Genomic DNA, 15551 nt, shown 5'->3' on the forward strand with positions numbered 1-15551 from the left:
TAGTTTGTTCTTATGTTTTTGTCCCTTGATTTTAATCAACAAAACTTGTTGCATTTTAGACTCTTTTTAAAATACTCCATACTTACCTTCTATGCCTGTAAATGTAAAATTACTCTGAATAGTCATATAAACTGTGTGTTTTGGGTCTGTTTCAATTTTTTTATAAAAGTAAACACTGCAAAATTCTTTTACTTGTTTTAACAGAGTTCGATGTAAAACAGTGGAATTCCTTCTGTAAAATTTAAAATAAAAATAAAAGCTATTCATAAAAATTTACTTTTGAAGATGTATTATTTATTTTAGAGAATAAATAATAAGTTTTTTGCACGTTAGAGTCTTCTTGAATGTAATGTCAACATGGCAAAGCCCAAAACACCATCAAAAAACCAATAAAATGGTGGTTTCCTACTGTGGGTAAAAAATGTTCCACATGGTACTACTAAGAGTACGGTAAAGTCTGGTACTTCTAGAATTAAAACTTATTCCTAGATATTAAAGTTTATGATGATGCTCTATATGCAACAGTCTGCTACAACATCTGGCCAATATCCCGAACTATTACTTCCTTCTCCCACCACCTCAGTAAGCCTTTTCTTCCTAATTCTGCTTAATTATTCTAGTCATATTGTTTGATCTTGCTCCTGAGCACATTAACACTCAATAGTTACATTACATTTAGACAGACTGTGTAAATGCTCAGACAATCTTCACGTAACTACATTAGGAAGAAGAGACACGCAATTTTACATTTACGGTTGTAGATGACCTTTTCAGCTTCTGATGCAAATGGGTGAAGCGGAGACCTCTCACATGCCTACATCTCTTTGACAAACATTGGTACCTTTTTATTACACCCAACAGCTAAAACATTTTCAGCCTTGCTGTGTGTTTTATTCACTGAAGTGCTCTCCGAATTTTGCTGTAAGACGAGATCTTCATACTAGGCAACTGGCAAATGCAAACTGGTGGTGAGGGATAGGGATATATTGAAACAATACAGTGATTTGAATGATCAACTATGTCTTTTGTCTCAGATCTTCATAAGATTTATTTCCTGCATCAAATGGCCACAACATTTGCCACAATACATTATGTTAGTATCTGAAGTGAGTAGTAAGGCACTGGTTCTGTTTCTTACTCTCATTTTATTGACACAAGAGATGTGAGAACAGAGGCCATCCACTAATGATCTGGCATACTTTTGCAAGAAATACATCATTGTTCTCAGTCTTATAAGTAAAGGATGTAGTTTATCAACTGCAATATCTGTCACTAACATGTTGAGGGCAAGTCACAGGAAGAGAATTTATCACAGAATGACACCCATTAGCTTAATTACAGCAGTCAGGGCCACCAACAATAATGCATCCCATGCACTTAGTTCTCTTGTAGGGATTGCATTCGCTCAATTCCAAATCAAATACAACACTGAACATTTGTGTTTCATTCTCACCAGGTGGACTGATTTGAGTTTATTGTTTCACACTACATTATGATGGCTCTGACGACTGAAAGAAAATAACATCATCAGCCACAACAGCTGTGGTTGTCCTTGTGTTTCCCTCTCCATCTTTCACTTCTCCATACGTTAATCGGCCAGTGATGTACACCCTTTGCCCCTTTTTGAGGTAGTTGTAGACCACTTCTCTCAATGAGGGTTTGAAAACACAGATTCTGTGCCAATCAGTTCGTTGCACAAACTCGCCTGGAACAATAAATGAAGACAAATATTTGTAATGTTACAAGAGTTGTTATGTGCCATAAAAGCAGTTTGATACAAATTATAAAAATGCTTTTAGAACACCGTAAAAAATCAATTTTTTGACAATATAACGTAACTGGATAGATAAAACAATCTACTCATCAAGTGTGGCAGGGGAACACGTGCATTAAAAAAAGGTTCTCCTGCTGCTGCTGCTTGGGGAATAGATTTTTTAATCTACCCAATTACGTTATATTGTCAAAAACTGATTTTTTACACTGTTCTAAAAGCATTTTAGTAATTTTATTTCAATGAAGGCATTAGGGAACAGTGAAAACATCAAATTCCATAGGAAGGTGTGAAAGGCACAGATATGCCTCTCTTTAAGAACCTGCTTCCTTATTCATTTTAATTACTTAGGAGAGCAACAAAAACATTAAATAAGAATGGTCTTCCTGGGAATCTGATCCCAACTCTTACCAAATAAAAGTACACTAAATGACAGAAGGCTTTATGTAGCACACGCTGTCTGCTATTGACACTGCGGTCCTAGTGTAGTGCTATTTCATCATGTGGCTGCAGTGCACCAATAATGCAGAAAAAAATATACATCATGAAGAGCTTCTTATATTTCCCTGCTAAGGAAGTTATTTATTAACTCACTCCACCCATCAATATTCGTGTCAGTGTTGCACTTTATAACTCTCAGGCAGACTATTAGACAAAATAGTGGCAAGAGAAATTTCAGTACATGTTGTAATGGCAGCAGCACATTTACATGCAGAGTGCTTGTCTCATCGTTAGGGAGCATCCTGCTGAGGATTATTCAATGACAAGCACCCAAACTCCAGGCAGTACTTCATGGTGACAAGAAAAAGTACATGTCACCAACAGTAAAAAGAGGGGCAGCAGAATGTGCATTAGAAATCATAAATGATTACTAACATACATCTGTAGCACATATCTACATTCTATTCCACTAAGTTCAAACTAATGGCAGACCTCCACACCAATGACATGAATAAGTCATTGACAATAAAGTTCTGCTGTTTTGTTATTCACATCAGTAAAAGCGCTATTACCTGCTCTCTCACAGTAAATCTGCCTGCTACACAATCACATGTAATTTAATTATAGAAGCAAGACAATGTACATGTTATGCCTCTCATATCAAGAGAACATCCGACTGGAATAGTTGACGATATGGAAAGACATTATTTGCAGTATACAGAAAATCTGATAAACAGTTGTGGAAATACTGAACATTATTTTCCGTACAGACGCCATTGAATATGTTCTATTATTATATAATCATAGCTTGATACAAAAAGGACTTGACCAAGTAAGTGCTATTCTTAATCATCCTGAGAATCTCTGCCAACAATCATGAAAACCTATACCCTTAGATAAGACTTAGCTAGTGACAACATAATCTCTTTAATGCATTTTACTGATCCTCTAAGATTCATTTGTACGCACATTTTTGAAAATATTTTGACCCATGAAGCAATAGTAATACTACAGACTTCAGTGAATACACAGTGGTGTTGCCACATTCAACTAACAATAGGAAAACTATCTTATCAGGTAGCATCATATTCATCAACAAAACGCAGAAAAAGATGTTTGGTTTCTGGAATAAGATTCGTGGCAAATTACAAATGATGGCTGAATAAAGCAAAACATTTGCAATTTGGTCCAGACTGTTAATCTAATAATAATAATAATAACAGAGATGATACTGTATAAGTGTGGTGCAATTACCATTATATGTATGTATTCAGCTCTTCTTCCTCATAAGTAGTTGAGGATGAGTAATTTGCGGCAAACATTCCACGTGGGAAAAATATATCTAAAAACAAAGATTCTGTAACTTACCAAATGAAAGCGTTGGTACGTTGATAGAAACAATAACACACACACACACACACACACACACACACACACACACACACATCCATCCGCACATAACAGACACAAGCAGACATCTGTGTGTGTGTGTGTGTGTGTGTGTGTGTATGTGTATGTGTGTGTGTGTGTGTGTGTGTGTGTGTGTGTGTGTGTGTGTGGACGGTGGAAAGACATTCTTGGTGGAGTGGGGAGGATTTCATGAAGGATGGATCTCATTTCAGGGCAGGATTTGATGAAGTCGTATCCCTGCTGGAGAGCCACATTCAGAGTCTGGTCCAGTCCCGGAAAGTATCCTGTCACAAGTGGGGCACTTTTGTGGTTCTTCTGTGGGAGGTTCTGGGTTTGAGGGGATGAGGAAGTAGCTCTGGTTATTTGCTTCTGTACCAGGTCGGGAGGGTAGTTGCGGGATGCGAAAGCTGTTGTCAGGTTGTTGGTGTAATGGTTCAGGGATTCCAGACTGGAGCAGATTCGTTTGCCACGAAGATCTAGGCTGTAGGGAAGGGACCGTTTGATGTGGAATGGGTGGCAGCTGTCATAATGGAGGTACTGTTGCTTGTTGGTGGGTTTGATGTGGACGGACGTGTGAAGCTGGCCATTGGACAGATGGAGGTCAACGTCAAGGATAGTAGCGTGGGATTTGGTGGAGTAGGACCAGGTGTATCTGATGGAACCAAAGGAGTTAAGGTTGGAGAGGAAATTCTGGAGTTCTTCACTGTGAGTCCAGATCATGAAGATGTCATCAATAAATCTGTACCAAACTTTGGGTTGGCAGGCCTGGGTAACCAAGAAGGCTTCCTCTAAGCGACCCATGAACAGGTTGGCGTACGAGGGGGCCATCCTGGTACCCATGGCTGTTCCCTTTAATTGTTGGTATGTCTGGTCTTCAAAATTGAAGAAGTTGTGGGTCAGGATGAAGCTGGCTAAGGTAATGAGGAAAGAGGTTTTAGGTAGGGTGGCAGGTGATCGGCGTGAAAGGAAATGTTCCATCGCAGCGAGGCCCTGGACGTGCGGAATATTTGTGTATAAGGATGTGGCATGAATGGTTACAAGGATGGTTTCTGGGGTAACAGATTGGGTAAGGATTCCAGGCGTTCGAGAAAGTGGTTGGTGTCTTTCATGAAGGATGGGAGACTGCATGTAATGGGTTGAAGGTGTTGATCTACGTAGGCAGAGATACGTTCTGTGGGGGCTTGGTAACCAGCTACAATGGGGCGGCCGGGATGATTGGGTTTGTGAATTTTAGGAAGAAGGTAGAAGGTAGGGGTGCGGGGTGTCGGTGGGGTCAGGAGGTTGATGGAGTCAGGTGAAAGGTTTTGCAGGGGGCCTAAGGTTCTGAGGATTCTTTGAAGCTCCGCCTGGACATCGGGAATGGGATTACCTTGGCAAACTTTGTCTGTAGTGTTGTCTGAAAGCTGACGCAGTCCCTCTGCCACATACTCCCGACGATCAAGTACCACGGTCGTGGAACCCTTGTCCGCCGGAAGAATGACGATGGATCGGTCAGCCTTCAGATCACAGATAGCCTGGGATTCAGCAGTGGTGATGTTGGGAGTAGGATTAAGGTTTTTTAAGAAGGATTGAGATGCAAGGCTGGAAGTCAGAAATTCCTGGAAGGTTTGGAGAGGGTGATTTTGAGGAAGAGGAGGTGGGTCCCGCTGTGACGGAGGACGGAATTGTTCCAGGCAGGGTTCAATTTGGATAGTGTCTTGGGGAGTTGGATCATTAAGAGTAGGATTAGGATCATTTTTCTTCGTGGCAAAGTGATATTTCCAGCAGAGAGTATGAGTGTAGGACAGTAAATCTTTGACGAGGGCTGTTTGGTTGAATCTGGGAGTGGGGCTGAAGGTGAGGCCTTTGGATAGGACCGAGGTTTCGGATTGGGAGAGAGGTTTGGAGGAAAGGTTAACTACTGAATTAGGGTGTTGTGGTTCCGGTTTGTGTTGATTGGAATTTTGAGGTTTTGGAGGGAGTGGAGCTGGAAGTGGGAGATTGAGTAGATGGGAGAGACTGGGTTTGTCTGCAATGAGAGGAGGTTGAGGTTTGCTGGAAAGGTTGTGAAGGGTGAGTGAGTTGCCTTTCCGGAGGTGGGAAACCAGGAGATTGGATAGTTTTTTGAGGTGGAGGGTGGCATGCTGTTCTAATTTGCGGTTGGCCTGTAGGAGGATGCTCTGAACAGCCGGTGTGAATGTGGGAGAGGAAAGATTAAGGACTTTTATTAAGGATAGGAGTTGACGGGTGTGTTCATAGGCTGAGTTGATGTGTAGGTGAAGGATTAGGTGGGTGAGGGCAATGGATTGTTCAGTTTGGAACTGGTATAGGGACTGATGGAAAGAAGGGTTGCAACCAGAGATGGGAACTTTAAGTGTGAGGCCTTTGGGGGTTATGCCAAATGTCAGACAAGCCTGAGAAAATAAAATATGCGAGCGTAATCTGGCTAGGGTGAAGACATGTTTGCGGAGGGAATGTAAATAAAACTTAATGGGGTCGTTGTGGGGGTGTTGTGAGGGTGACATGGTATTAGAAGGTGGAAAGTATTACATGAGGCTGAAATGAAAATGAAAATAAAAATATATGGGGAGAGATAAAGGTTAACTGGAAAGTAACTGGAGATCTGGTGTGAAAAAAGGCGAAAAGGTGTTGGTTACAGCTGGGCTATGTTGGACTTGGGTTGGTAGACAACCATGTGCACAAAGGTTAGGTGGTTGTGTTGCCGCCAAAACACGTTAAAGGACGGAGAAATTCGGGAAAATTTCGAAAAAACTGCGTGTAATGTATTAAAAGGAGTGGTTTTGTGGTGGCAGATTATGAAAATGAGGCTAACAATTGTCTGACGAAGAAATAATGACGTTAAAACCTGTGGGAAGCGGCTAAAAATTATCAGTGATGTGGGAAAAACGGAAATGGAAATAAAGCGAAAGTTATTAGAACTGGCCGAAATGGTTGTTCAAAAGGTGAAAGGAACTGTTTGTCAACTAGAAACGGTAGATTTTATAGCAGCGGTAGTGTTGAAAGCTGCAAAAAAAATTTTTTGGTAATGGTTTCGAAGTGGGTTACGTATTATTGAGTATATATAGGCGGGATAAAATTGTATAGCAGATTACGGTAAAAAGTAGAAGGTGAACACAAAGTGAAACTACTAGCAAAAACAGAAAGAGAAAATAAGACGACAGAAAAGATTTCGAAATACAACAGTGACAATAACAAACGGAATTGTTGGGTTCAAATTAATGATATGAATATAATAGAAGGAAACATTCCACGTGGGAAAAAAGTATATATATAAAAAAAAGATGATGTGACTTACCAAATGAAAGCGCTGGCAGGTCGATAGACACACAAACAAACACAAACATACACACAAAATTCAAGCTTTCACAACAAACTGTTGCCTCATCAGGAAAGAGGGAAGGAGAGGGAAAGACGAAAGGATGTGGGTTTTAAGGGGGAGGGTAAGGAGTCATTCCAATCCCGGGAGCGGAAAGACTTACCTTCGGGGGAAAAAAGGACGGGTATACGCTCGCATACACACACATATCCATCCACACATATACAGACACAAGCAGACATATTTAAAGGGGGGGGGACGAAGGGATGTGGGTTTTGGGGGGGGAGGGTGGGGAGTAGTTCCGGTCCCGGGAGCGGAGGGACTTACCTTGGGGGGGGGGGGGGGGGGTGCTCGCACACGCGCGCATATCCATCCACACATGGTACGTCTTTCCGCTCCCGGGATTGGAATGACTCCTTACCCTCTCCCTTAAAACCCACATCCTTCCGTTTTTCCCTCTCCTTCCCTCTTTCCTGACGAAGCAACCGATGGTTGCGAAAGCTAGAATTTTGTGTGTATGTTTGTGTTTGTTTGTGTGTCTGTCGACCTGCCAGCACTTTCATTTGGTAAGTCACATCATCTTTAGCAAATACATGGCAGATCTGTGCCTATTGCCAGAGCATAGCAAACCGTCCATGAATTATCATGCTGAGAGCCTAGGCAAAATTTACCAATCCCAGTGCTTTCTTATTGTTTAGTGAACACTGTTATGGTCCAGAAAGTGCTGTTAGACTGTCACAGTTGCCATTTAGAACTAATCTCAGCAGATGTTTATACTCTGGTATATGTACATAGTTTGTGTAAGTGTATCACTGTCACCTTTTTTTCATTTTTCAAGTGTGGTCCGAATGAACTGGAAGCACTTTTTGTTGGCGAAGAAAATAAATGATGTTTGCTGAGCACAGAATTGATAAAAATTTTTGCATAATTATGGGAACATATTAGCCAGAGCCAATGCTAGAAGTAGGACTTTTTTGTGTAGCCAAAATGTAATATGGAGTGCAGTGGCAAAGTAGTCCTCGAGATATTTGTTTTATTACTGTTTGGAATTTCAACACAGCTAGTTCTTACAGTATGATCATACAGAATTGATCACAAATGAACAGGATCACTAAGTAAAACATATTGGGTTGTACAATTTTGCCTAACACGGATTAAAAAGATGCTCTTTATTGTCTTAAAAAAGGAAGGATTACAACATTCTGTACTAAAAAAATTCACCACTGTAGTTGAGGGATGAGCGTCGATGGTTGTCATACGCAGGACCCAGGTTCGATTCCTCGTAATGAAAAGGATTTTTCGTTGGTGGGAGGACTGGTACAGGGTGCACTCAGCCTTCCGATGCCAACTGAGAAGCTACTTGACCAAACAGCAGTAGCTCCATGGTCTGAGAAAGGTGCAAAACGTCCGGGAGAGCAGTGTGCTGATCAAATGCTCCTCCTCACCGCATTCGCATGATGCCACAAGACAGAGGATGACATGGCGGCTGGTGGACATTCCTTGAGCCTTCACAGCTTGGTGAGGAACTTGTACTAAAATAGATCCCTTTAATTTTGTAGCTGCTAAAGTAATTGTTATTGGTAGCTCACACACAAACTAATGAACACAGGAATCTGTCAAAGTAAGCAGTGACTTCTTTTAATTAATTCTCACAGTTGCTAAATGACAACACTGTATTTAAAGTCATAGCTAGTATTTGAGAAAACGACGTGTTCGGCCAAAATAATAATACTAGTGATTGGAGCTTATAGGTGCTCGACACTGGGGTTACCAGCACCATTACACATATTAAAAGAAACAAATGTGGATAAAATGACTAAAATTGTTGTCACACAGTGAGGAAGAAACCCAAAAATGACACTCATTCACTCACTTCCACCTACTTGCACTGACCTACACAATCACTCTATCTACATCGTTACTCTGTAATTCACACTTAAGTGCCTGGCAGAGGGTTCATCGAACCATTTTCATACTACTTCTCTACCATCCCATTCTCGAATGGCGTGTGGGAAAAAGGAACACCTAAATCTTTCCGTTCAAGCTCTGATTTCTCTTATTTTATTATGATGATCATTTCTCCCTGCGTAGGTGGGTGTCAACAAAATATTTACACATTCGGAAGAGAAAGTTGGTGGTTGAAATTTCGTAAATAGATCTCGCTGCGTGACTGCCACCCCAGCTCGCACATCATATCAGTGACTCTCTCACCCCTATTGCGCAATAACACGAAACGAGCTGCCCTTCTTTGCACATTTTCAATGTCCTCCATCAATCCTACCTGGTAAAGATCCCATATCGTGCAGCAATATTCCAGCAGAGGACGGACAAGTGTAATGTATTCTGTCTCTTTAGTGGGTTTGTCACATCTTCGTAAGTGTTCTGCCAACAAAGTGCAGTATTTGTTTCGCCTCCCTCACGATATTATCTATGTAGTCTTTCCAATTTAAGTTGATCATAATCGTAATTCCTGAGTATTTAGTCAAATTGACAGCCCTTAGATTTGTGCGATTTATCACATACCCAAAATTTATCAGATTTCTTTTAGTGCCCATGTGGATGACCTCGCACTTTTCTTTGTGTAGAGCCTATTGCCACTTTTCGCACCATACAGAAATTCTCTCTAGATCATTTTGTAATTGGAACTGATCGTCTAATGATTTTACAAGATGGTAAATTACAGCGTCATCTGTAAAAATCTAAGGGGGGGGGGGGGTGCTCAGATTATCACCTAGATCATTTATATAAATCAGGAACAGCAGAGAGCCTATGACACTATCTTGCTGAATGCCAGACATCACTTCTGTTCTACGCGATGATTTACCATCTATCACTACGAACTGTGACCTCTCTGAGAGGAAATCATGAATCCAGCCACACATATCAAAAGCCTTCTGGAAATCTAGGAATATGGAATCGATCACAGATCCCTTGTCGACAGCACTCATTACTTCATGGGAAAAAGAGCTAGCTGCGTTGCACAAGAATGATATTTTCTGAATCCGTGTTGGTTATGTATCAATAAGTCATTTTCTTCAAGGTAATTCATAATGTACAGTATATGCTCCAAAATCCTACTGCCAACTGAGGTCAGTGATATGGGTCTGTAATTCAATGGTTTACTCCTATTTCCTTTCTTGAATATTGGTGTGACCTGTGCTACTTTCCAGTCTATAGGAACAGACCTTTTGTGAAGTGAGCGGTTGTATATGGTTGCTAAGAAAGGCGATATTGTGTCTGCATACTCTGAGAGGAACTTGACTGGTATACCATCTACACCGAAGACTTGCCTTTCTTAAGTGATTTGAGTTGTTTCGCAATACCTAAGATATCTACTTTTCTGTCACTCATGCTAACAGTTGTCTGGTTTCGAATTCTGGAATATTTACTTTGTCTTCTTTCATGAAGGAATTATGGAAAACTGTATTTAGCAACTCCGCTTTAGCAGCACCATCATCGGTAACATTTCCATCGGTATTGTGCAGTGACGGTATTGACTGTTTTTTTGCCACTGGTGTACTTTACATACGACCAGAATCTCTTTGGGTTTTCTACCATATTTTGAGACAATGTTTCATTGTGGAAACTATTAAAAGCATCTCGGATTGACGTCCACACTAAATTTCGAGCTTCCGTGAAACTTAGCCAGTCTTGCGGATTTTGCGTTGTTCTGAATTTGGCATGCTTTTTTCATTGCTTCTGCAAAAGTGTTCTGACATATTTTGTGTATCATGGTGGATCAGTCCCATCTCTTATTAACTTATGCGGTATGAGTCTATTTCTGTCAATAGTGTATCTCTGAATTTGAGCCATATCTGGTCTACACTTACATAATTAGCTTGGAAGGAATAGAGACACTCTTAGGAAGGCATCAACCAAACTTTTATCTGCTATTTTAAATAGATATATTTTGCGTTTATTTTTAGTGGTTTTGGTTGATATGGTTTTGAGATTCGCTACAATGACCTTGTGTTCACTAATCCTGTACCCATCATGACGTTCTCTATTACATCAGGATTATTTGTGGCTAAGCGGTCACATGTGTTTTCACAACTATTTACAATTTGTGTGGGCTCATGAACTAATTGTTCAAAGTAATTCCCAGAGAAAGCATTTAGTACAATTTTGGAAGATGCTTTCTGTCTATCACCGGCTTTGAAAATGTATTTTCGCCAACAAATCGAGTGTAGATTGAAGTATCCACCAATTATAACTGTATGAGTGGGGTACTTAATTTGTAATGAGATTCAAGTTTTCTTTGAAGCATTCAGCTATTATATCATCTGAGTCTGGGGGGTTCGGTAGAAGGAGCCAATTATTATTTTGGTATGGCTGTTGAGCATAGCCTCTACCCACAGTAATTCGCAGGAACTATCTATTTCAACTTCACTACAAGATAAACTACTACCAACAGACTCAAACACGCCACCACCTACTTTATTTAATCTATCCTTTCTGAACACAGTTTGTGCCTCTGTAAAAATTTCAGCAGAATTTATCTACAGCTTTAGCCAGTTTTCTGTTCCTATAATGATTTCAGCTTCAGTGCTTTCTATCAACGATTGAAGCTCTGGTACTTTTCCAACACAGCTACGACAATTTACAACTACAATACCGACTGTTGCTTGATCAGCCAGCCTATCTCACAGGCCTTAATACAACAGAGAATGGTGAAAGGTGCTAAACATGAGATTAAAATAGAAATAAAACTACAGAAGGCACAGGGGAAATGTGACTGGCTGACCACTTACAAAAAAAGCGAAAGTGAGCCAGTCAGACTGTTAACACGTTAAGATTATCTCCCTAAAATTTTAGGAAACAAGTTGGACATATTATAAGACCTTAGAACTCTTAACCATATTCGTTTCAATGTCACTTAAAATAGAGGGCAAGCTGTCGTCAAATCTGCTGCTGCCCTCTGTTCTAAAAATAAAACAGTCTAGTAAAATGTGCACACACTATACGTACAACACAAGCACCACACACTGCCAGATCCTTTTGTCAAAGCAAGAAGCCATGCATAAGAGGACTGTGACCTAAGTGAAGATGAGTAAGCAGGACCTCATTCTGGCTTCGTGGCTGGAGGGAGGTACATTACAGCTGCGTAGTGGACTTCACTAGATGCAGCCACTGGTATTCCACTGATGCAAGACTGTACATCAACAGTGAGGTGATAGCATGCAGGGGGATAGCACACTCTAATAATTGTGGGCCACTACACACCTCCTTGCATCCTGTATCTAACCTTTCATTCCGTAGTACCCAGCAGAAAGACACCTCCTTCCCTAGCCACTGTAGTTGAAGGAGAGCATCCTGAATATTGTGGACTACTGTATCTGCTGGGTACAAGTGTTGTAGTAAGCGAAGGGCACTCAGAAAACTGGAATAATAAAGGAATTTAGCACTCTAAGCATGCCCGATCTGCTACAGTTCCTGCAAGATCACATACAGTTCCGCACTGAAGACAACAAAGTCTTGAGGCAATCACAACTTGAGGACACAAAGAGCGAAAACAACAAAGCAACACTAGAATCCCCATGTTTTGCCCCAGCTATAAACACAACTGTACAGTTGGGTGCTCAGTTAAAATGGCAGAAAATAAAGCAATAAAAACATATACAAGAGTGCAATCTCTCCTGTACTACACTAAATCTAAAATTACCGATAATGGTGGCAGGCGGTTAAAACACTGGATTTGGGTTCACATGTTTTCCACACCAAGTGACTCCAGCACATGCTGCATGCAGATACCAAATGGCATTGCTGCTCGTGGACAATTGGAGATAGGTGTTCAAGAGGCGGATGAGCAACAGGTTGGTGGACAGATGAATTTGGAGCTGCGAGGAATTTACACGCCTGATGCACCATGAGGAGCTGCTGCTGGAAGGTGAGTGGCAGTTTCCAAGCCTCAGCACAGGGACTGGGTACGGAGCCGGTCCTATAGGTGACTGTGGCCAGCCTAATCCCCTTCTGGTGGATAGCGTCAATAACCTTCAGGTAAAAAGGTCTCACTGACCTGTACACTGTGTATCCATAGTCTAGCTGTGAATGCACAAAAGCCCTATAAAACTACAGCAGGTGCACCTTGTCTACTCCCCATGACCTGTGGCTAAGGCACTTTATGATACTCAATGGCTTCAGGGTTCTGGCTTTCAGGTCTCTCAGATGTGTTAACCATGACAGTTTGGAGTAAAAAATGAGGCCCATACATCTTAGTGTTTTTAAAATGCAGAATGAATCCCTCATATGTAAGTCAGGCAAATTAAAAATACGACGAGAAAAATCAAAATGCGCACACATGCACGCAAACTTTTCTGAAGAAAACTGAAATCCTGTCATTGCAGCCCACCCCTCTAACCTCTGCACTGTAAATAACTGACGGGTCACTGTTGCAACATTGGAGGAGGAACAGATAACAACAAAATCGTCTACAAATAAGGAACACTGTACAGGACCCTTTACCATAGACATGATACTGTTTATGGCTATGGCAAAGAGGATAACACTTAAAACACTGCCCTGAGAAACAACATTCTCCTGTTCAAACTTTTAGGACTTCCTCGCACACTATGTGGCTCTGTAGTGGATACGGGGCTGTTAATGAAGAGAGAATTCAGATATCAATTTATTTTACATTTAATATCAAAAACTAAAAATAATACATAACTTTGTTGCTGTATTTGCAGCATCAGTTGCTAACAATACATTTCAATGTAAAAATATATACATCTATAAAAGATTTATAAATCTGTCACTCTCCAATGCAATGTCTATTAAGAGGATGTCGAGCACTGGCAACTATGAAAGTCTGTAAAAGTTTTCGACTGGCACACACACACAAAATGGGGTTCTGTGCTTGAATGTTCGAACCTAAGTGCACCCACCGCTGGAGCTCCGGAGAGAGGATGCTTGCACATCACTGGTAGCAGTGTGATCATTCATGGCAGTGCCCTTGTGTCATAGTAGAAGTTGTAGGAAACACAGTGGTGTAACTGATGGCATGTGTATTTGAAAGTGCAGCCAACAGGATAGTGGCTGTACCAAAAAAAACGAGCCAACAGTGTGTCACCAACTCAGGACCTAATAAAACACTTACACATGAAGGACCATATGAAGGTGGCCATGAAAGCCCCACTAACGGAGCTGCACAAGAATACTGTCTCCATGTAGTATTGTACACCTTGATGACATCAAAGAATAACTGAGGCAATAATGTTTACATTGGATAACCTGCTGAATAGCTGCCTCTAGTAGGGTCATGTTGACAGTGGACCAAAATCTCCAGAATCCACACTGAGAGTGGATAAGGAGTTGCCTGGTCTCTAACTACCAGACTAGACAACAGTCAATCATTTACTCTAGGGCCTTTCCTAAGCAGCTCATTAAGGTGACGCTGTGGTAACTACTGGGACATGTGCAGTCCTTTCGAATCCACAGTGGGAAGCAGTCATTGAAATGAGGGTAATCAGTTGCGTCTCACTTAGCAAGGGCTCGAGAGCAGAAAGAGAGGTCAATGGCTGAGGACAACCCAGTGGCAGACAAGAAATGAGTGGGACTGCCCATGTTGAGGAGGCACAGCTCCTGAGGCATCACGAGATTGTCCAACACTCAACCTGTGGGGCAAGTATAGCTTGAGCTCCAAAATACATTATGGGCACTGAAATCATCCAGTGGGAGAAATGCGTATGGTAATTGTGCAATAAGGCCTCAGAGCCGATCACATCCTCGTTTTTAAAACACAGGGAGCCAATAGTGATCCTCTGACCCACATGAACAGTAGTTACTACTTGCAGGTCAGTAACCAAGGAGAGAACAGAGGAGGGGTATGTGTTAGTGACAAACACAGCAACCCTACCCTTGGCTCTTTCCCAGTCAGGTCATCCTTTCTGTGGAGGGTATAGCCCCATAGCACAGTGCCTTGGGAATTTTTTTCCTGTAAACACAAGCACAGGGGCTGTGTATGTGCCAGGAGTTTCAGTTCCTCCACATGAGTCTTGAACCCATTCACATTCCACTGTAGTATGTGAGCCATTTATCACGGACATTGCACTTTCAGCCTATCTAACCACCGTGGTGGGGAGCCCGCAATGGGTGGAGAGTCAACCTTGCGGCAAGATGGGTGCCCTGGGCTGAGTTTGAATTCCATTGACTCTGAAGCAGAGCAGCAGAACCATCACGTTGAATGGCATCGTCATGGACTGACAGCCTATTGCCAGTTTTGGCCTGTGGGGAAGCTTCCCATTTGCTTTCTTGGCCTAAGAGGGCTTTGTGGAAACTACTGCAGCAGCAGTAGAGGTAGTGTTGGCTCTTTTTCCAGACTCTGCCTTTGGAGGTACTTGGAGCTCCACAATGGTGGCAACTGTGGCTTTATCTGATGTTCTCATTGGGGCCATGGGCACTGAAACAACTTCAGCTTGACAAATGCATTGACAAATGGAGGTACTAGTGCTGACACTAGCAACTTCCTTTGTGTGAGCAGTCCCTCCTCCAGACAGGATGATCCTCAGCACAATTTACACACAATGGAGGAGATGAGCAACAAACTCAGTAGTGGGCAGCTCTGCTATATTTGCCACAAGTGGCTTCTTTACTCTTACATCCTAGGATGGTGTG

General features: G+C 41.6%; 1 protein-coding gene across 1 annotated transcript in view; it reads right to left on the minus strand.

Moving 5' to 3' along the window:
* Window positions 1–1021: 1021 nt before the first annotated feature.
* LOC126199201 (single-stranded DNA-binding protein, mitochondrial) overlaps window positions 1022–15551 on the minus strand; it is a 48125-nt gene continuing 33595 nt past the window's right edge. Inside the window, exon 4 of the mRNA XM_049935980.1 lies at window positions 1022–1705. Within this exon, the coding sequence (XP_049791937.1) occupies window positions 1491–1705 (215 nt within the window). The 3' untranslated portion in view covers window positions 1022–1490. The remainder of the gene's footprint in view (window positions 1706–15551) is intronic.

The sequence above is a fragment of the Schistocerca nitens genome, chromosome 8 (genome assembly GCF_023898315.1).
Source record: "Schistocerca nitens isolate TAMUIC-IGC-003100 chromosome 8, iqSchNite1.1, whole genome shotgun sequence".
Lineage (NCBI taxonomy): Eukaryota > Metazoa > Arthropoda > Insecta > Orthoptera > Acrididae > Schistocerca > Schistocerca nitens.